The 16,422-nt window shown below is 48.5% G+C and overlaps 1 protein-coding gene across 5 annotated transcripts in view; it reads left to right on the plus strand.

The window, feature by feature from the left end:
- ELP6 (elongator acetyltransferase complex subunit 6) overlaps positions 1–9,989 on the plus strand; it is a 15,091-nt gene extending 5,102 nt beyond the window's left edge. Inside the window, exons 3-8 of one of the 5 annotated variants that reach the window (XR_008706079.1) lie at positions 1–43; positions 2,638–2,756; positions 3,734–3,935; positions 5,818–5,964; positions 7,115–7,699; positions 7,855–9,989. The exon at positions 1–43 is cut by the window's left edge and continues 28 nt beyond it. Coding sequence is in view for 4 of the 5 variants with exons in the window: in XM_055557617.1 (XP_055413592.1) it covers positions 1–43; positions 2,638–2,756; positions 3,734–3,935; positions 5,818–5,964; positions 7,115–7,243 (640 nt within the window). In the remaining variant the exon portion in view is untranslated. Of the gene's footprint in view, positions 44–2,637; positions 2,757–3,733; positions 3,936–5,817; positions 5,965–7,114 lie in introns of all 5 variants that reach the window. The other 4 variants (XM_055557620.1, XM_055557619.1, XM_055557617.1 and 1 more) reach the window with 4 other exon arrangements.
- Positions 9,990–16,422: the final 6,433 nt, after the last annotated feature.

Here is a 16,422-nt window from a genome sequence, read left to right on the forward strand (position 1 = left end):
CGTCCAGTCCTTTAGTCACTATAATATCGTGGGGCAGAAGCTGGTAAGTATGTTAGACCTCGGTGATGAGATCCCTGAGCGAGTGTGTGTGCCAGGCATACGTACGCTGTCAGGCTGGGCTTCCCTGTTTGGGTTGCAGGGAACTTAGAAAGGGAAGGACTAAGGAAATCATGGGATCCTGAACCCTTTATCTGAAGGGCGAGGGCAGCATGTCAGCGTGTTTTGTTCATTTGTCAAGTGTTTAGAACCAGACCTGTTATGGATGAAATCAAACCCTTCTTCACTGAGTCTGGACCAGTTAAGGTTTCTTCCTTCTCAGGGTGAACATTAATCTTGTCCCCAGTGAGTTAGAGATCACAGCTTGGTCTCTGCCCAGTTGAGTACCTCCCACTGTCTCTCCCTTAGTCTAGGGCTTTTGTTACATGCCCCTCACCTCATCTTGGTTTGCCCCTTGTCTTACTAAATGCAGCCAAGCAAGAGTAAGATGTCTGAGAGGCTGGTGACCCTCCTGGCACCTCACCTGGCACATGACTTGTGACCTGTGACCAGGTGAATTTCTGGGGCTCTTGTTGTTCCTTGTTTTTGGTTTAAGTCAGGCTCAGAGCGGGAGAGAACCAGGCCATGCATCAGCAGTGATCTTCAAAATGACAGCCTTACTGTCAGTCCTCTTCTCTGATGGGGGGAACCAGTGAGAGGGCGAGAGGGTTTCCCATGCTTTGCAGGGAAGGGAGAAGTTCCTGTGCCAGAGGTCAGAGCACAGGCTCAGGGAGCAGTTGTGTCAGGAACACGGTTGCATTCCAGGTCGGTGAGGCATGCGTTTGGCCCTGGCATCTGTGAGCTAGGATGAGAAAGGTGTGTATTCTCATATCCGGTTTGGCTGCTTTTCCTGTTACCTTTGACTCACCAGCACGGCAGGAATGGCATGCACAGCTCTGGGTGTGCCAAGCACTAGCGCGTGAGTTTCTGTCCTCTTGCTGTAGTGTTGTTCTTACATCAGTACAGTAGTCATGAACAAGAGCAAAGGAGACGGTCAGGAGTCCTTCTCTCTGCCAGGCGGGCTGTTGTTGCTAATGGTGCTGCACAGTGAACACCAGTGTGTGACTGAGCGATCAAGGCCTGGTCTGGGGACACAAGGAGTCTGAGTTCTGCGTCACCTGCTGCTTCTGCAGAACCGCGGGTTGCATGTCTGGACAGTGTCACCATCACGGGGTGTTGAAATGCAGATTCCCAGGCCCTGCCCCTAAGGCTTCTAGCTCTGGAGTAGGGCCCAGAGATCTGCATTTTAATCAGGTATCTCAGGAGATTCTTGTTTTTATTTTTAATTTTTGGTTATGTTGGGTCTTCATTGCTGCGGGTGCTTTTCTCTTGCTGCGGTGCATGGGCTTCTCATTGCAGTGGGTTCTCTTGTTGGGAAGCACAGGCTCTAGGGCATGTGGGCTTCAGTAGTTCTAGTTCCCAGGCTCTAGAGCACATGCTCAACAGTTGTGGTGCAGGGGCTTAATTGCCCTTGACACATGTGGGATCCTCCCGGTTCAGGGATCAAACCCATACGGGTTTGCATTAGCAGGCGGATCTTTACCACCCAGCCACCAAGGAAGCCCTCAGGAGATTCTTAATTACGTGGTTCATAAAGACGCATGTTTACGAAGCGCTGGTCGGGAGCAGGGTTGACCAGCCACAGTCTGCACCCCCTGTTTTCTGTACATGAAGTTTTATTGGAGCACAGCCACCCCCATCTGTGGCTGCTATGAGAGCAGAGTTGAGCTGTTGCAACAAAGACTGTCACCCCACCACCATGTTACTATTTACTTTCTGTTTTTAATGTACTTTATTTTGTAACCACATGCCCTTAAAAAGGCAACTTTATATTACTATCATAAAGTAAAAAGCAGTACTAGGTAAAAAATAAGTATATAAGCAAAAGAAAGTAAGTTTTTTAAAAAATGTGACAAGTAGAGACTTCCCTGGTGGTCCAGTGGCTAAGACTTTGTGTCTCCAGTGAAAGGGGCCCGGATTCGATCCCTGGTCAGGGAACTAGACCCCTCATGGTGCAGCAAAAGAGCCTGCGTGCCACAACTAAGACCCAGAGCAGCCAAATAAGAAAAGAAAAGAGTTAAAAAAAAATTTGTTTTAAGAAAATGTGAAAACTACATGTAAATGCACATCTGACAGTAGAACACAGGTTGTGTGTGGGGAGCACCCAGGGGAGACAAGACCTGGGCTCCCATGTCAGGCAGCCAGACGCACGTCCGCGGGGCTCCAAACGGGCCTGGTGCCCTCGCACCCAGGGGAGACAAGACCTGGGCTCCCATGTCAGGCAGCCAGATGCATGTCCACGGGGTTCCAGATGGGCCCAGCGCCCTCGCACCCAGGGGAGACAAGACCTGGGCTCCCATGTCAGACAGCCAGACGCACGTCCGCGGGGCTCCAGACAGGCCTGGCGCCCTCGCACCCAGGGGAGACAAGACCTGGGCTCCCATGTCAGGCAGCCAGACGCATGTCCGCAGGGCTCCAAATGGACCTGGCGCCCTCTCAGGAGCTGGCGTCCTGGAGTCGTGAGCCCCTTGGTGCCAAGTCCTCTCTGATGAGGCCCCCGCCAGCCCGGGAACTCACTCACCTCTCCGTGGTCGGGTGCAGGGTGTCAGCCTGACCGCAGCGCGGGAACGCGGGCAGCTGGTGGTCCTCGAGGGTCTCAAGTCCGCGGTGGACGTCTTCTTCCGGCCCCGGGAGGAGCGGCACCCCCTGCAGTTCCTCAGGTCAGTCAGCCTGCAGGTGGGCCCCGCCCCGGGTCTCCGTGTAACCCCCTTCTCTCTCCCCGACGAGTGGGAGGGCAGAGCCGGCTGCAGAAGGCAGGCACTGCCCGGGTGTCTCAGCATCACTCAAGGTCCTCGCCTCTGTCAGAGGCTGTGTGCCTGTCCCGGAAGCTGTAGAAAGCTAAGGAGCCCACGAAGATGGGAGATCCTGCATGCTGCAACTAAGAACCAGCACAGCCAAATCAATAAATAATGTTAAAAAAAAAAAAGAAAAGGCCAAGTGTGTGGCCTGTGTGTGTGGCTTTGCACACAGCCTGTCCCGTCTCTGAAGCTAGTGTCTTTGAACGAGTGGGCCTGGTCTCCATCTGAGCCCAGGTTATATAGACAGCGTCATTCTACCTGCTGTTAGCGGGGTTTGGCCCTGGAGTGTGGGGCCGTGAGGCCGGTACCTGTGCGCCAGGCTCTGATTTCTGAGCCCACGTCCCCACCACCCCCATTGCTGGGAGAGCACTGCTGCAGTCACTGGGGAGGCGGAGGTAGCGGGGCCAGTAGTAGGTTGGACCTGGTCCGAACATGAGCGCTCAGGCTGCCGCTCGGCACCTGGACGTGTGAACTGCTGCTGAGCTTTCATCCTCAGTTATGACCTCCCAGGAAGGCCTCTCCGTTTAAATCAGAGGCCTCAAGCCCTTGGACTGAGAGGCTGTGTGGGCCTCTGGGGGGGTTTATTTCTGTGTCCCCGAGTTGCTAGCACAGTGCTCTGTACCCAGCAGGCCTCAGGGAATAGTTGAACTGAAATAAACATGCCCACGGGAGTGTGCCTTTTCTTTCCAGGCAGCTCATGAGCCCCTTGGTGCCAAGCACTGGACCCACTTCTTTCCCTCCCCCATCCCCTCCACCCCTCACCCTCCGTGCTGCTGAGTTGTCTCTTGAACATCTGGAGAGCACGTGAGCTGTCTGGTGACTTCTGCCCTGTGTCCCAGGGAGGCCAGTGCTGGGGACCTGCAGCCGCTGTATGCATTTGTGCGGGACGCCCTGGAGCCTGTGGACTGTGGGGAGGCCGCCTGGAGGTGCCCGGTGCTGCTGGTGGACGACCTTAGCGTGCTGCTGAGCCTGGGCATGGGGCCGGTGGCGGTGCTGGACTTCGTCCATTACTGCAGGGCCACCGTGTGCCGGGAATGGAAGGTAATCATGGGCTGCACCCCGAGGTCCTGCCGTGAACCCCATGGGCCCAGAGGGCCACTTGCTGGCAGTTATCTCTTCTCTCTGATGGCTCAGGGCTTTTTCTTTACTCCGGCAGCCCCAGAAATCTTCACCCCATGCAGGCTGCACTGTGCTACCTGCCATTGCTAAAAAGTAAGACCCTGAAAACTGAAGGGTGCCTGGCCCTGTCTGTAATGAGGTTGGCCACGTGTGGTACTGCGTCTGTCCCACTCTGCCACACGGCAGTATCGCTCTGAGTGTGTTTTGAAGGTCAGTTAAGATAATAGATGTAAAACTGCTTTAAGGATTGTGAGGTGAAGGGACTTGCCTGGCAGTGCAATGGTTAAGATTCTGTGATTCCACTGCAGGGGGCGTGGGTTTGATCCCTGGTCAAAGAACTGTGATCTCACACGGTGTGTCCCAAAACAAAAACAATATGAAAATTGCGAGGTGCAATGCAGGGATAGGGTGTAACCTTCATTGTTAAATTACGAGGCACAAATAGAGATTTTGTCTCATAGGGATTTTAACAAAACAGTAACACCTGTGGTACCCACCTCCCAGGAACCAGACCTCAAGAATTAAGTGAGGGGAGCTTACAGACATCAGCTGAGCGTGTGTCCCACAGGGCCAGGCTGGGCACAGGGCAGAGGGGACGGGGAAGTGGATTAGTCAGGCTGTGTGGATCCAGCGGTGCATGCCACTCACCTCCTGTGTGCGGGGTCCTGCCTGGAAGCTGGATTTAGGGGACCTTAGGCCATCCTGCCTACAGTCGCAGGGCCGGGCACCAGGGTGATGGGGAGAGAATGGGGGGGCGGACGTGTAAGGGGCCTCAGGACACAGTTCAGCGGGGCTGGGGGAGGAGTGAAGCAGGCAGTCAGCTTGTGCAGCTCAGCCTGCCGTGTGGCCCACTGTGCTGTGTGCAGTCACTCAGTCGTGTCCGACTCTTTGTGACCCTGTGGATTGTAGCCCGCCAGGCTCTTCTGTTCATGGCATTCTCCAGGCAAGAATACTGGAGTGGGTGGCTGTTCCCTTGTCCCGGGGAGTCTTCCCAATCCAGGGATCAAAGCCAGGTCTCCCACATCGCAGGCGGGTTCTTTACCACCTGAACCACTGGAGTGGGTAGCCTGTCCCTTCTCCAGGGGATCTTCCCGACCCAAGAATTGAACCGGGGTCTCCTGCATTGGAGGCGGAGTCTTTACCAGCTGAGCTACCAGGGAAGCCCCGTGTGGGCCACTATCAACTTCTTTTTGTAAAAATACTTATAATAATTAAGAAAGTAAAGCTTGGGAAAAGTTTAATAGAGAAAAATAGTTTAATACTAAAATTTCAATATTTTTATATTATAAAGTTTTTAATATTTTAATTAAAGTTTTAATATTAAAATAGTTTAATAAAGAAAAAAAGAAGATATAAACAGGATATAAAGTCTCCTGTAGCAAAAAGTAAGTCTCTCCTTCCCTCCCTCGTATATCCTTCCAGAGCGTCTGAGCAGTCATAAACGCATTTGTATGTACGCTCGTCTCCCTGCTTTTCTTTTCACGTTCTGAGTGACCCACCATCCACACAGTTTGGAACTTCTTTTCATTTACTAACACACAGTGTGTGTTGTGCTGTCCACTGCCCCTGAAACAGAACACACTGATCTGCTTTATTCTTTTTCAAAACTGGATGCTCTTCCTTGCTTACAGACAAACTGAGCTGGACGTCCAGGCTGGGTGTGCTGGTGAAGCTGTTCCAGCAGACGATTGCAGGCCCGAGCCCTGAGCCCAGTCCCGAGAGAAGGCGTGCGGGGCAGTGGAGGCTCCCAGAGACCGCATGTTTTGAGCCTGGTGTCCCTCCCAACAGCCTCTGTCTGTTGCAGGGAAACGTCGTGGCCCTCGTACACGACAGTGGAGATGCCGAGGACGAGGAGAACGACGTCCTGCTGAATGGCCTTAGTCACCAGAGCCACCTGATCCTGCGGGCTGAGGGCCTGGCCACTGGCTTCTGCAAAGACGTGCATGGGCAGGTGCGCGGGGCCCTGGCTCACCGGGAGCTGCTCGCCTCCTCTGTGCGCCCCACTGCCCCCGGACAGTGTCGGGCCTTGGGGTACTCAGCTAGGATATGCCCTCGGGTGGGAGGGAGGTCTCGGAAGTTGTGTGAATGCAGATCAGAGTCCGCTCCAGGGGTTCTCGGCCCTGTGCACCAGGGCAGGTTTTGCACGGTGGTCATTTGCAGCCAGAGGGGAGTTCTTGGAGAGGAGATGACTGTCCGGCTATCCCCTGGGGAAGGCAGTAAACAGCAGACTTCCCCCGCAGGGTCATAGCAGGCTCTGTGTATTCAGGCCAACACCATTCCTTTTCAAACGGAGACTTGGGAGGCTATTCTCCTGGCTGGTGTTACTGCCACCCCCTAACCCCACCACCGGGATGTTTGGAGTACTTAGGGGGAAGCATGGAGTCCTGCCTGTGGCCTGGAAGGGAGGTCAGGTTCTCCCCATGCCCAGGGGCTGCCATGGTTCTCTGCCTTCTGAAACTTCTCTTTCGGGATCACCCCAAAGCCTTTGCCACCTCTTCCAGGTTAACTTCGCGTTGACCACTTTTGACCCATTAAGGGTGGGTGGGAGTTTTGGCCCAGAGTCAGAGTCAGGTATGGAAATCAGAGCATCCGAGCAGGCTCAGAGAGGCTGTGCTGGTGGTATGCCAGGCACACCCCGAGGAGACCCTTCCACTGGCAGCCTGTGGCTCTGAAGCTGCTCAGCCCCACAGAGCGTTGTAGTCACTCAGGACAAATGTCCAGTCTTCGGAGCCTCAGAATTGAGTGTGCACATTCTAAGTGCATTGGCCTTCCAAGTTCATCTAGCCCAAAAGTACAAAACCATGCTCACAGAAAAGACCAAAAGGAAATACACGAAAGTACTTTCATGGTTTTTCTCTGGATGAGTGTTTTCTACTTTTCTTTGTCTTTTGTGTTTTCCAGGATGAGCAAATATTACTATAGTAATGGAGGGGAAACCTCTATTTTTAGGTGATGGGTAGTGACCTTTGTTTCAGAGGTTGGTCCCATTTACCGCATCGCATCTGACCTCAGCTGAAGGTCAGCGAGGAGGCAGACAGGGTTCACACTGGAGCAGGTACTTGGGGGGCTTCTCCTCTTTCATTCTTCTCTTTGTCACTTAGCTGAGGATCCTGTGGAGAAGACCACTGCAGCCCACCACCCCCCGGGATCGAAGCCTCACGTACCAGTACAAGATACAGGACAAGAGTGTATCCTTTTTTGCCAAAGGAATGTCTCCTGCTGTTCTGTGACCTGATTTAGGGGCGGCTGAAGCTACCTGGGACTATTTTTTGGTGGTGAAAGATCAAGCAACTGAGCAGAAATGGGGTCCTTTGGAGCCTTCCTCATACAAAACGCTTTAGCTCCAACTCCCCATTTTTGGTTGTGGTGACTCTCAAAGCCGGAGTGGGTGTGAACGTGCCAGCCAAGAGGCAGTCCTGGATGGCAGGTGTCCCAGTGACATCTAGGATAAGCGTGGCCGATACACAGTGAGCTCCCACCTCGTGGCTTCCCGTGGATGGTCACGTTTACTTTGACCTTCATCTTGCAAGGGGATTTTCTTCTTCTTCAGTCCATTGAGGAAGCAGGCTTCGAGGGGTTTGGAAGCACGCTCAACATCATAGAGCAGGCTACAGATTAGGAGATTAGGCTACAGATGGCCAACTGACCCGCGTGGAAACCAGAGGCAGGCTCCACCCTGTTCAAAGGTTAGCTCCTCCTATTTCTGTGGTTGCTGGGTACCTGGCCCAGCATGCCGTTGAGGCCAAGCCATCAAGGCCCTGGGCTTGGCCACACAGGGCCCCCATGGGGCACAGGTTTGCATGGCCTTGGTGAGGCCGGGAACGAATGTTCTTGCTTCCAGGCAGGCTAGGACCTTGAGGAGGAGCCAGTGCCTCGCTCTCGTGTGAAGACTGAAGGCGGGGAGCTCTCGCCCAGCATCCTGTGATCCACTTGCCACACTCAGCCTCTCAGTCAAGGTCACCTCAGCCTGTTCTCTTAAAATGGGTACATTGTATTGTATGTATGTTATGCTATGAAGAATTCGACCTTAAGAAATAAGTAAAATGAAAAAGATAACACTGCTTTGCAGGGACTAAGGACATTTTCATAACCAGTGTTTACTTTTAACTCAGTGTGGACATGAGTCTGAGTGAACTCCGGGAGTTGATGATGGACAGGGAGGCCTGGCGTGCTGCAATTCATGGGGTCGCAAAGAGTCGGACACGACTGAGTGACTGAACTGAACATTTTTTAGCTTTGTAAAAGGGAACAATTTATTGCCCTGCTCCTCAAGTCATGCTGACTATTGTGTAGGTTTTTCCATTGACACAGTAGCTGCCTTTCTTCTGAAGATACGGCATTTGATAGAATATTTTAAAATTATGAGTGTAAGTCACTTAAAGTAGCTATTAAAGAATGCCATTCTTTTATTAGTACGTAAGTATTTATACACGCTTCATATGAGCTGCAGTTCTGAATGGGTAAGGCACCACAGGACGCTTTTTACATGATATGCTATTTTTTCACTTGGTTTATAAATATTTTCAGTAAACTTTTAATGTTTAATAGCTACTTAGCATTTTATGGTATCATTAATTTCTAATTTGCATAGCTATTCTCTGGGCATGTGGGTTCTGATTTTTGTAATTATAAATTACGCTGTTATGAATTTTATATACTATGCCTGTTTGGGGATTGGGGCAAGTACTTGTTTCCTTAGAACATTCATCCATTCAGCAAATATTGAGCACCTTCTGAGTGTGTGGGGCTTCCCTGGTGGCTCAGATGGCAAAGAATCTGCCTGTAATATAGGAGACCCGGGTTTGATCCCAGGGTTGGGAAGATCCTCTGGAGAAGGGCATGGCAACCCACTCCAGTATTCTTGCCTGGGAAATTCCAGGGACAGAGGAGCCTGGCAGGCTGCAGTCCATGTGGTCGCAAAGAGTTGGACACAACTGAGCAACTAACACTTTCTGAGGGTGTGACAGTGACAAAGAGGTCTCTGCCCTCGTGGAACTGACATTCCAGGGAAGGAGACAGACAGTCAACAGGATTGAGAATTAAGGGATGTAGAGTTAGACCATGATCAGTGCTCTGAATAAAGCAGAGAGGAGGCGTACGAGGGTAAGGAATAATGACATTTGAGAGCCTACTCCCTGAAGTAGAATTTAAGGTTGAAAGCATGGGCTGGCCCTCAGCTGTCATCAAGTCGTTCCATTCTGGATGATGGCACCAGTTACCAATCACCTGTTGGTTTCTTCCACCAACATCAAGTTGAAGACTAGATATAATTTTCTGAATTTTCCCATGTGTATAGGATCTATTTCTCACCCTTAATCATTTACCATTTAAAAGCTGGTGTCAACCTTCTTTTTTATTCTTCGTAATATTGGGGGAAGTCAGATTTTATCATTGCCTTTGTGTATGTTTTTCTACATTCTGGTTTTTAGAAAATAATCTTCAGAAACATTTTTTTAATATTCAGATACACATTAATTCAAGAAATATTTTTCAAACACCTATTTTTTATAAGGGTTTAATAAAATAATGACACCTGCTGTACTTGAATGGGCATAGAAAATAGGAACTAAAGGAGATGCAGTGGAGAAGGTAACAGGCCCATCAAGGCAGTTCAAGTAATGTGAGGCTTATAGCCTGGTGGTCTGAGGAAAGAGCAATTATTTACCCTGACTTTTTTTTTTTTTTAATTGAGGGGGCAGAGAATCAGGGAGGAATTTATGGAAGCAGTACTATTTGAACAGGACCTTGAAATGTTCTTTTTTTTTTTTTTTCTGATGGTATGTTAATTCTTCAGAATTCAGAAATGTATGTTTCTTCCTTGCTGGAATGAAGGTGCTATTTTTTGGTTTTTTCCCTACTTTAAAATATCAACAGTTTAAAAAATATGCTTAAAATTTAGACTTGTTTAGAATTTCTTACAGTGTTGTAATTTGTCTTCATGTTGATAGCTATTAATAAATAACCCAATAGTATTTACTAAGAAGTAATGTTCTTTTCTCTTTATGTAGTTGTGGTTTATTTATGTGTGAAGTTCATAAATGAACCTCTCTGAAATTTGTCTTTAGTAACTATTGAAAGGTTAATGTATGTCAGTATCAAGATTCTTCATTATTGGGAATTCCCTGGTGATTCAGTCATTAAGACTTGGGGTTTCCCTGCTGTGGACCCAGGTTCAATTCCTGGTCAGGGAACTAAGATCCCACAAGCTGTTTGGTGAGGCAAAAAAAAAAAATAGTCTTCACTTAAAGGATATTATGGCCACTTCCTGGGTTGGCCAGAAAGTTCATTTGTGTGTTTTGGCAACATCTTATGGATAAATATTGGTCCAGCCCAGTATTTAGCCAGATGAAATTTACCAAATCTTACCAAGGTGTAAAATATTCTTTGGGAACTTTTTCCTCTCATGTAAAAAACTGTAGTTGTTTGAGCATAGAGCCATGTGTGTCTCATAAACCATGTTGAGGAATTTGCTGCTTTTTATATGTTTTGAAATTCTTAGTGCTTTTTATTCTTAGGACTTGGACTTGGGTTGGTCAAGGTCAAGTAACTTCTTGGAGGTAATTTAAAACTTTTTCTTTGTTATTGGCCTTTATTTATGGCTACTTTTCTTTGTTGTGTCAGTTCTAGTACTATTTATTTCTGAAATAGTTACCCATTCTATTTGTTTTTCTGAAAAAAGCATTTGTAAACCAGATATACAATAAAAGACTTGTATCTAGAATATATAAAGAACTCTTACAATTCAATAAGAAGACAAATATCCCAGTTAAAAAATGGGTAGAAGATTTGAATAGACACCTCACCAAAGCAGGCATAGGAATAACCAACATACACCTAAAAAGTTGATCAGCATCTTTAGCCATTAGGGGAATACAGATTAAAACCACCATGAGATACCACCATATTACCACTGAAACAGCTATATCAAAAAAAAAAATCTGACAATTACAAGTGTTAGCAAGGATAAGGAGAAATTGGAACCCTCACATATGCAGGCAGGAATGTAAAATAGTGTGGCCACTTTGGAAAACAGTCGGGCAGTTTCTTAAAAATTTTAATGTAGATTGACTGTGTGACCCAGCCATTGAGTTCCCAGGTACTTACCCGAGGGAAATGAAAACATACATCCACACAAGCACGCATGTGAATGCTCACAGCGGTGTTATTTACAATCGGAGAAAGTGGAAGCAACCCAAACGTGCATCAGCAGATGAATGGACAAAGTCTGATATTTCCATACAATGAAGTACTGCTTGGCATAAATAGAAGTGGACTACTGATACATGCTGCAACATGGATGAACTTCCATAACTCTGTGCCAGACACAGAGATTACATGTCACAATCCTGTGGGATGGGGGGCGGGGCTGTCAGGGCAGTGAAAATGAGAAACAGCTCCACTGGGCTTCTTTTTGGGATGATGATAATGTTCTAAAGTTACATTATGGTGATAGTTGCACTTTACTAAAAATCTTTATACTTAAAACAGGTGAATTTTATGGCATTTAAATGACGAGTACTGAGGTTAGCATCCTGACTCCTCTTCACTGAGAGCTGTGTTAGTAACAAACAGTCCCCCAATCCTAGTGACTTCCATTACCAAACATAGTCTTCACTCGCATGGCATGTCCAGGGGCTGCAGCTCATTGCTACAGTTCTGCTCCAGGGCCTCTCAGTCTGGGATCCAAGTGGAAGGAGCAGTCCCAAAGCAGGACTGTTGCTCTTTTGTCCGAAGGGAAAGAACAAGAGGCTGACCCACACAAGCAATGGCGCTTAAAAAAACTTCTGCCACACCTGTGGAGGTCACATTCACTCACACTCCATTGACGAAAGCAAGACATGTGGCCAGGGCTGACACTGAAGTCGCTCACCCTACAGGGAGGGATCACAGTCACTTATCGGTGGGCAGGGCTGTGTGTAGGATCTGCTCACAGAGAAGGGAACAATGAAGTCACTGACTACAGTCTCAAGTGACTTAACCTTGCCAGCCCTCAGTTTCATCATCTACAAAATAGGGAGATAAGAAGAGCCTGTTTCATGGCGTGTAAAACATTGTCAGGATCAAATAAGTGATGAAAGTAAGATAGCCCTGGCATGTGGTTTAAGCAGTAGCTGTCGCTGCAAACTCTTCCCTTACAAGGCCCTGCTCATACAGCATCCCCTTGGTGGTCCCTTCTCTTTGGTGTCCAGCCCACCAACTCCTACCCACAGCACTTGAAAGCTCAGTGGCAAAAGTTCGACTTCAGGCTTGTGCAGATTGCCATTTGATGCTGCCTCTCTGTGACCTCAAACAAGTTGTTATGGCTCTGGGTGGTTTCATTTCTGTATCCTTAAAATGAGGCATATGTACCTGACCTGCCTCTGAAGGCCATGGTGAGGATTTTATGAGGTAGTAATAAGATTGTAAAGCCCGTCTCTGGGCTTTACAATCAATAGTTGTCACTATTATTGGCAGCTATTATGACCTCGTAATATTGCCTGTAAGGTTTTGTTTGAAGGCGTGCACTAAGACAGCTTCTCCAGTGCAGAGAATTAACTTGGATCCCTGTCTCTGACACGTAGGAACTTGATAGTTAATAAAGGCATTGACTGAATATTAATACAACTTGGAGATTTTGAGTATTTTTAATGACCATTATCATGGTTATTCAGATGACTGCTGGCTCTAAGAATCTAAGAGTTTTACCTGTGTTCGTAGGGATGTAAGTTTTTTGGAAACCAGAGGTCAGTTTTCTTGGTTGTGTCTTGGAACCTGACTCTGAAGTCCACGTTCCCTGAGGTTAAGTTCATTTTCCTGCCTGCAGAGCAGCTGCATGTCAGACCCTTAACTCAAATCCAAGGATTCTGGTCCTAAAGCGGCCTTTGTGCTCTTATCACGTTGCCAGCTGCTATCACTAATGCTTAATTCCACGTGAGCATGATCAGTAGTGCAAGTGATTGCAAAGAGAGCACCGTTTCATCATGAACACCCTTCTCTGTGTCCATGACAGGCTTATGTGGCCGGGCAGTGGGCTGGAACCCAGCCAGAGTCCTGTGGCTGTTATGCGCTTCATCAGTTACGAGAATGACCCCGGGCAAATGTCTACCCCTCTCAAGGACGTTGTCTTCGTTTGTGAAATAGACCTAGCCCTTATTTTTTAAGATTGTCGTGAGATTTGGCTCCACATGGAATCTCAAGAACTGGGAACTGTTATTACTTCTGGATGAACTCTTCAGCTCCTTTTTTTTTTTTTTTTTTTTTTTTAATTTACCATGGGGAGCAATCCAAAATAAGGTTGAGCTTTGGGGAGTAAGGGCAAAGTGGAACTTGTAGACCATTTCAGTAAAAAATGTTGCCTGCCATTGAGCCATCAGCCACTGCAGCGGCCTACCTCCCACCAGCAGTACACCCCGAGGGGCACTCAGGATGAAGAAAACCAGGGTACTAGCCCTCATGGTTAAGATGCATATCAGTGGAATGATTTCAGTGAGCCCAGACTCAACATCTTCCCATACTTGAGATGTCTGTTTTTGTGATTAGCAGCAGACTTTTGGTGTTTGACTACATGTTTTTTGTTTGTTTGCTGTGTATCCTGGCTCATCTCTTACCTCTTGGAAACAGTTCCTCAGAGCTATCTGAGAGGCTGTTTCCAGGCTGTAGTTAGTTGGCGTCAGGTCCCCAAAGAAAACACCATTCTCACGTCTAAGTTGTGTGTTGTTTTCCAGTTGACAAGCTGTTCCACCTGAATTGTATTTAAAAACAAAAATCAGGCATCTGCAACTTACCTGGAAATGCATAAGAAATAAGATTGATAGGTGGATAAAGGGATGGTGTTTTTGGTTGTTTCTAGAAAAACGTGATACTGTTTGTGTGCACTCAGTTGTGTCTGATTCTTTGCAGTCTCATGGAGTGTAGCTGACCAGGCTCCTCTGTCTATGGACTTTTCTAGGCAAGAATATTGGAGTGGGTTGCCATGCCCTTCTCCAGGTGATCTTCCCAACCCAGGGATCGAACCCACATCTCTTGCATGTATTGCACTGGCAGGTGGATTCTTTACCACTAGAAAATGTTAATAGTTGTAGAATCTAGAATACATAGTTGTTAACTATATGGTTCTTTCAACTTTTCCCCATGTTTTCATAATAATTTGTTGGAGAAGACCTAAGATCATGGACACTTTACATTCAACTCCTTGGGGAGATTCAAGAGTGGATTCACCCCGGACCCATGAGCCTTAGGGTCCCCAGAGGGACCCCAGTGGTTCTTGTGCAGTGGGGGATTTGGGGCAGTGCTGCGGGGCGCAGAAGCACTTAACCAAGTGTCAGTTCTGGAGGCCCTTGTTTTTTGGGAGAAGGCATATAGATCTTGTTGAGGGTCAGTCCCCTGTAAACTAAGGTTGGGTGGGGAAGGGATGGGGAGGAAGCAGGGTGACAGGAGTACCCAAAAGACAGTCTAGTCACATACATCCCTGTGGTGGGGCTTGTGAAAAGATGTTTCCAGTGCTCTTTGGAGAGAAGACTTTGGTCCTGTGGGCCTGGGGTGGGGCTCAGGAAGACTCTGACTTAACTGAACATTCCCCCAAGATTTTCTGCTGTGAGCCAAGTTCAGAGCCATAGTCTTTGTAGGAATTTGACGGTGAAAGGAAGAGATTGGGACTTGGTCACGCAGGGTGACATCACTCAGAAAATGAAAAACACTGGATAGACTTCATATTTGTCAAAAGGAATGAGGCAGTGAAGAGCGAAGGAAGACTGGTGACAGAGAACTGAGGTGCCTTTTGCCTAAGGCTTCCAAGGGGCCCGGTCATGGGTTATAAAGGATCAGACGTAGAGTGATGCGAGCTGGGTAAGGGTGTAGGTCAGGCTCCCCTACACTGCTCTCTGTTGTTGCCCCTCTAAAAATAACAAAAGAATTCTTCCTTTTAGAATAAACATTCTCTTTTAAAGCCAAAAGCCAAGTCTGAATACAGGGCAAAATGTTAAAAGGTCAATCTGGGCCGAGGTCAACGTTCCCATTTGTACGGTCAGGCCACTCAAGATGGCTGTTCTCTTGCTCTTGGTACATTGCCCTGCCTGAGACATGCCTGCTTTACCTGTACGCTGCTCACGTGCCTGACCTTCCTAGTACTTGCCCCACCCCAGCTGGTGATTGGTCTGATCAAAGGGCCCATCTGGTGCATGCGCCTCCCACTGGTTTCCCTGGTAACTAATGAGCCCACCTGACGTCAATTCCCCTACAGTTGGTCATCAGGTTCCCTTTCTTCCATGTCTGCTTGGCACTGGTGGGGTGTTGCCCCAGGACCTTGCTTTAGACTAGGTAAGCTCCCCCATCCTCAAAGCAGGGGTCCCCAACCTCTGGGATCTAATGCCTGGTGATCCGAGGTGGAGCTGATGTCATAACAACAGAAAGAAAGTGCACAATAAATGTAATGCTCTTGAATCGTCCCCAAACCACCCCTGACCCCCACTCCCCAGGCCATGGAAAAATTGTCTTCCATAAAACCAGTCCCCGGTGCCAAAGAGGTTGGGGACCACCTCTTCACACTGTCGATGTCTCTGTTGCTGACTCTAGGCTCATTCTTCTGTCTTGAAGCAGGCAAGCACAGGGCTTGTAAGCCTGTGGGGGTGCAGCCCAACACCATTATTGTTTAATTTTGCCATGACGGCGGTGTGGGCAAGGAGGAACGCAAGGTTTTGGAGATGTTGGTACAGGGTTGATGGGAGGGGGCATGACTGGCTTGTGAGGGGTGATGGGGGCTGGAGCTGCCCGAAGGGCTGCCACTGATTTTAGCCTTGGTGTGGTTACATCTGCCCTTTATGCAACTCCAGTGATGCCACCCTCAAGGGCAGGACAGGGTTCATCTGCATGTCCAGATAGCTCCGGGGTGGGTGTGGGTAAACTGAAGGGAGTGTGCCCAGGGTAGCATGATGGGGTGAGGCTGAGCCTTGACACTTGAGACCTGTGTGTGGCGTGATCAGGCCAAGCTTCCCCCAGACCTGCAGACGACCACTACCCATCCCAGGAATGGACGGGCAATGGGTCCACTGGGACCTGTACCCTCGTCTCGGGTAGAGCCTCTTCTTGTGAGACCTGGTAACAAGACCTAGCTCAGGGTTTCTTGGAAGGTCAGATGCAAGGACTGTGCAAATTGCTCAGCTCAGCCATGTTGTCCAACCCAAATTCACATGGTGGGTGCACAGTGAGGCACGACAAACAGAAATGTAGACCTTTGGAGCAGAGAAAGATAGATTCCAATGGTCACTTGAGGGGAATGGGCAACTTGTGCTTGAAAGACCTGAATGTCCACCGTGGTTTTCAGGGTTTTATAGGCAAAACTTGAGATGAGGGCTACAGTGTGTGTGACTTTCTTCTCATTCAGTTCAGTTCAGTCACTCAGTTGTGTCCGACTCTTTGCGACCCCATGAATCAC

This window comes from Bubalus kerabau, chromosome 20 (assembly GCF_029407905.1).
Source record: "Bubalus kerabau isolate K-KA32 ecotype Philippines breed swamp buffalo chromosome 20, PCC_UOA_SB_1v2, whole genome shotgun sequence".
In the NCBI taxonomy this organism is placed as follows: Eukaryota; Metazoa; Chordata; class Mammalia; order Artiodactyla; family Bovidae; genus Bubalus; species Bubalus kerabau.